Genomic DNA, 5,000 nt, shown 5'->3' with positions numbered 1-5,000 from the left:
TTACTCTTCAGCTTAACCAGAGTGCCATAGACTGATAGTGCCTTATGGAAGCTCTTGTCATTTAGACATTAACATTTTGCATTGCAGTTCATGACAATACTTAATATGTAGCTAAAACGTAACCATCCAAATTAACATTTTGTGGAAATCCAAAAATTAAGACATATTTTTCTTATACTATGTCATAATATTTGGATTTCCACAAATGATAAATGGATAAAAAGAAGAAGTTAGTATGAGTCTGTGGTTGCTGAAGCACTGCGGTGGCCAAGCTGTCAAGTGTCACGCATTTGGGTCTTTTATCACGTTCTCCCGTCACACATCGTATTTCTCACGCAGAAAAACTTTTTGACTATTTATCATATATTTAACAAGCCGCAGCGCCCAAAACGTATCAGTCCGCACCGCTGTCTCTATGGAAACGGGCAGGAATCAAGCGCGTCTCCTCTGGAGCTCTTAGTCGAGCCTGACACTTATCAGCCAATCAAAACAAGAGGGTACACAACAGCCAATCAGAAAACAGCACTACTGTATCTGGGTAGGATTTAACACAACAACCAATGAAAAAAAAAACATATTCATTAGTGAGGTTATTTTCGATGGTCGGTTTGAACAAAACCTCAACACGAAACAGCTCGTCTCTGGACGGGACATTGTCCTCGATCATGACACTAAAAATGTCTGGGCTTGTGCTGAACTGTTTTATATGTGTTGCCTTGAGGCAAAGGCGAGTGAGGATCCAAATGCAGATTAAACGTTTAATAATCGAAGCCAAGAAACAGACAGACGGGCAAAACTAGGCAACACACAGAGCTAACAGGAAACAGGAACATAAACAACGACTAGCAACAGGGAAGTGAACAAACAGTGTGTATATATCAGACAGGAACCAATCACAAAGCAGAGACAATGAGTAACTATGACAACAAACAAGAGGGAATGAATGAGTTCAATGAGTGTCCATGGCAACAAACGAGTGGGCGGAGCAAACAATTAACAGCAGGGCAAGACAGCAGACAGAAACAGGGCAAAACACAGACAGACTCATTACAATATGGGAGCAACATTACAAACACACACATTAATAAATGGAAATTAAACAAATACTTTGTATTTGGTTAAATTGCGGTCAGCGATCCTTACCAAACACAACAACTCCTCATTATTGTTTTTTTTCACGCTTGCCTGTCTTCAAAGCCCTGCAGACGCACTGTTTAGTCACAATTTTATCATTCATTATTGTTTTCAGCCTTGTCTTTTATGGAGTTTCACAAGTTTACACAAAATAAAAGGAAGACGTAGAATGTAGACGTAGAATATAACAAAACTAGTTAGCTCAACCAGGTAACTAGTCAGATGAAGTAATTATCTGCTTGTTCCAGTGTCAGTGTGTGTGATCCAACACCATATATTTCACTGGAGTTTGTAACCTGTGAGAAGGTGTGTTAAAGTTTCACATGTACGATGACAGAGTGTGAAATTAGCTCCTACGCTAACATAAATCACACACAATAAATCCTGACACCTCGTTATCTATTGGCTGTGATTCGGAGTACTGAAACTTCCCACAGCGTTAGATTTACATTTAGATGAACAAAAAAAGAGAGATTTTGAGGATTGTGAGTTAAAAGCTTGTTCTCCATGTAGGGTAGATGATTTTCTGTGTGTGTGGAAGTTATCAGTGAAGTGGGTTGTTATACTGAGAACATCTGCTCCAGATTCACACTCTGAGTGCTCTGGACACACATCTCGCTATGTTTCCAACATGATTTGACCATGTTTGGTGTGAAGAGGAAAACTGCATGTCAGGGGAAATGCAGGCTGTTCAGAATGTCACAAGATGGCGCTAGAGCTAACACGCTTGTGTGAAAGTCGTAAGGTCAGTCCAGTGATGTCTCACCTGAGCTTATCGGCCACGAAGATGACCCGTCGCTCCAGCAGCAGCGAGGCAAACACACACACCACCTGTCTTATACTCAGACAGCTGAAGAGGCTTTCAAAATCCACATGCTCCAACCTCGAGTCCATCGGCCTCCTCAACTCCATCACCTGAGAAAATTATTGTTTCTTTACACTTCATATATACACAGTAGCAAAAACCTTATTAATAGGATTTAAGCTTGTCTACGGGGGGGCACGGTGTCTTAGTGGTTAGTAGGTTCGCCTCACACCTCCAGGGTTGGGGGTTCGATTCCCGCCTCCGCCTTGTGTGTGTGGAGTTTGCATGTTCTCCCCGTGCCTCGGGGGTTTCCTCCGGGTACTCCGGTTTCCTCCCCCGGTCCAAAGACATGCATGGTATGTGATTGTGTGAGTGAATGAGAGTGTGTGTGTGTGTGTGTGCCCTGTGATGTGTTGGCACTCCGTCCAGGGTGTATCCTGCCTTGATGCCCGATGACGCCTGAGATAGGCACAGGCTCCCCGTGACCCGAGGTAGTTCAGATAAGTGGTAGAAGATGAATGAATGAATGAAGCTTGTCTACACCACAACACTGCTGACTTCTGGTTTGTGATTGGTTTAGAAGGTGTTTCTGTATCAGCAGCTCTAACAGGAGCTTATTTATAATTAATGCGCTCACTTTAATGCGTTATCGCCTTCTGTAGCGGTTCGATCTCGTAGACGTGTACAGCAGACGCTACGCTAGTTATATTAAAAAACGACAAAAAAACATAACTGTTGATTGTAGAAATAAATTGATCTTTAAATCTAAAGAAACCTAGGTGACAGAGCCACGCCCATTTTTATATAAAATCAGCTACTCGCATGATGATAAATAATCTTCTGCGTTCCAGATGCTGCTGTATGATGGACACAGGGATCTGATCCAGTTATGCCAGGTTATGGATGTTCTATTCATTACTGTTCCGTGTTCATATGACAGTATATTTATTTATATTCATTAAAAAGGATTATAACAATCTGACCTCATTGCCTGCACCAGGCAGGAAGGTTTTGACTTTGATTGTTTTTCCTGGAGCTGGAAACGGAGATTCCATCAGACTCCTCATAAAGGGGTAGACCAGAGCTGCTGAGATCCCTCTCCTCCTCTCCACTTCGTCCAGGATCTGGGAATAATGAGCATGTGTGATGAATTCCATCCAGAGTGTGGAAGGCAACGGCACTTTTTCTAATCTTATTCAGAATTCTTAAGCTATTCAGACTTTCTATAATAAACTGATTTCATATTTAATATCGGTTTTGTTGGCTCTTCGACAGCACTTTAAACAAAACGTAATAAAACGTTACCGCTAAATCTGCGAAGTGGTCTGTTTTATATAAAGATCTAAAGTATTCGTGTGAATTAAACGGTGCTGCTGTTAATCTCCCTGTGTTTCATTTCCTGTTCGTCTTCATTTCAACATTCGCAGCTTTTACTAATGACAAAGTTCGAAGTTTTTCACCGATCCGTGTGAATTCTTTCCGATTGACATTCTGATGTGTGTTTATCAGGACAGTACGTGTGATCTGCTGAAAGGGAGAAGTGTGTGAGTCCACTCGCTGTGTTGATGTTTAATCTTATTGTGTTGTCTCCGGTGTGATTATTAAACACACCACTGTAAGAGGAGTTAGAAAATAGTGCCATGGTTATTACACATAAAGAAGATAAAATGTACGTATTATCCTTTGTTATAATGGATTTATAATAATGTCTGAGTTTGTTTGAGTATTTTAAATGGATTATAATCTGTAATAAGATGTTATTTGCTAGCTCAGAGTGCAGAGACACAAACACACCTGATAGTGAAAGACTAAAGTTTACATCGAGGTATTGTTCTATTTTACATATTATTAATCCACCTCATTCAATTAGATACACGTCAGTCAGATTACTCCATTACCATCAAGGTGTATACAGTGTGGATGGGTGGGTGGATGGATGGATAAATAAATGGATGGATGTAAGGATGGATGGATGGATAAATAAATAGATGGATGTAAGGATGGATGGATGGATGATAAATAAATGGATGGATGTAAGGATGGATGGATGGATAAATAAATGGATGGATGTAAGGATGGATGGATGGATAAATAAATGGATGGATGTAAGGATGGATGGATGATAAATAAATGGATGGATGTAAGGATGGATGGATGGATAAATAAATGGATGGATGTAAGGATGGATGGATGGATAAATAAATGGATGGATGTAAGGATGGATGGATGGATGGATGGATAAATAAATGGATGGATGTAAGGATGGATGGATAAATAAATGGATGGATGTAAGGATGGATAAATAAATGGATGGATGTAAGGATGGATAAATAAATGGATGGATGTAAGGATGGATGGATAAATAAATGGATGGATGTAAGGATGGATAAATAAATGGATGGATGTAAGGATGGATGGATAAATAAATGGATGGATGTAAGGATAGATGGATGGATGGATAAATAAATGGATGGATGTAAGGATAGATGGATGGATGGATAAATAAATGGATGGATGTAAGGATGGATGGATGGATGGATAAATAAATGGATGGATGTAAGGACGGATGGATGATAAATAAATGGATGGATGTAAGGATGGATGGATGGATGGATAAATAAATAAATGGATGGACATAAGGATAGATGGATGTATGGATGGATGGATGGATGGATAAATAAATGGATGGATGTAAGGATGGATGGATGATAAATAAATGGATGGATGTAAGGATGGATGGATGGATGGATAAATAAATAAATGGATGGATATAAGGATAGATGGATGGATGGATAAATAAATAAATGGATGGACATAAGGATAGATGGATAGATAGCTGGATGTACCTTATTGATATTGGCAATTATTGTGACTGAGCTGTCAGATGAATTATTATCAGTGGATTATCATCGTGCCTGAATGTAAACATGTGATATTTACTTCTACACAGGAAAGAAATAAACAAGTTCAGACTAAAATCTCTCTTTTGTGTCTCACATGAGCAACAACCCAGTGACATCGTGCCAGAGAACCCCCAGGATACAGATAAAGGAGTGGCTAA

General features: G+C 39.7%; 1 protein-coding gene across 3 annotated transcripts in view; it reads right to left on the bottom strand.

Moving 5' to 3' along the window:
- dennd2b (DENN domain containing 2B) overlaps positions 1-5,000 on the bottom strand; it is a 76,545-nt gene that overhangs the window by 12,005 nt on the left and 59,540 nt on the right. For all 3 annotated transcript variants that reach the window (XM_060875408.1, XM_060875482.1, XM_060875324.1), the window contains 2 exons: positions 2,923-3,063; positions 1,901-2,049 (listed from right to left, as the gene is read on the bottom strand). In XM_060875408.1, coding sequence (XP_060731391.1) covers positions 1,901-2,049; positions 2,923-3,063 — 290 coding nt within the window. The remainder of the gene's footprint in view (positions 1-1,900; positions 2,050-2,922; positions 3,064-5,000) is intronic.

The sequence above is a fragment of the Tachysurus vachellii genome, chromosome 1 (assembly GCF_030014155.1).
Source record: "Tachysurus vachellii isolate PV-2020 chromosome 1, HZAU_Pvac_v1, whole genome shotgun sequence".
Lineage (NCBI taxonomy): Eukaryota > Metazoa > Chordata > Actinopteri > Siluriformes > Bagridae > Tachysurus > Tachysurus vachellii.
The sequence above is the reverse complement of the archived record's forward strand: the minus strand, read 5'-3'. Positions and strand labels throughout refer to the sequence as shown.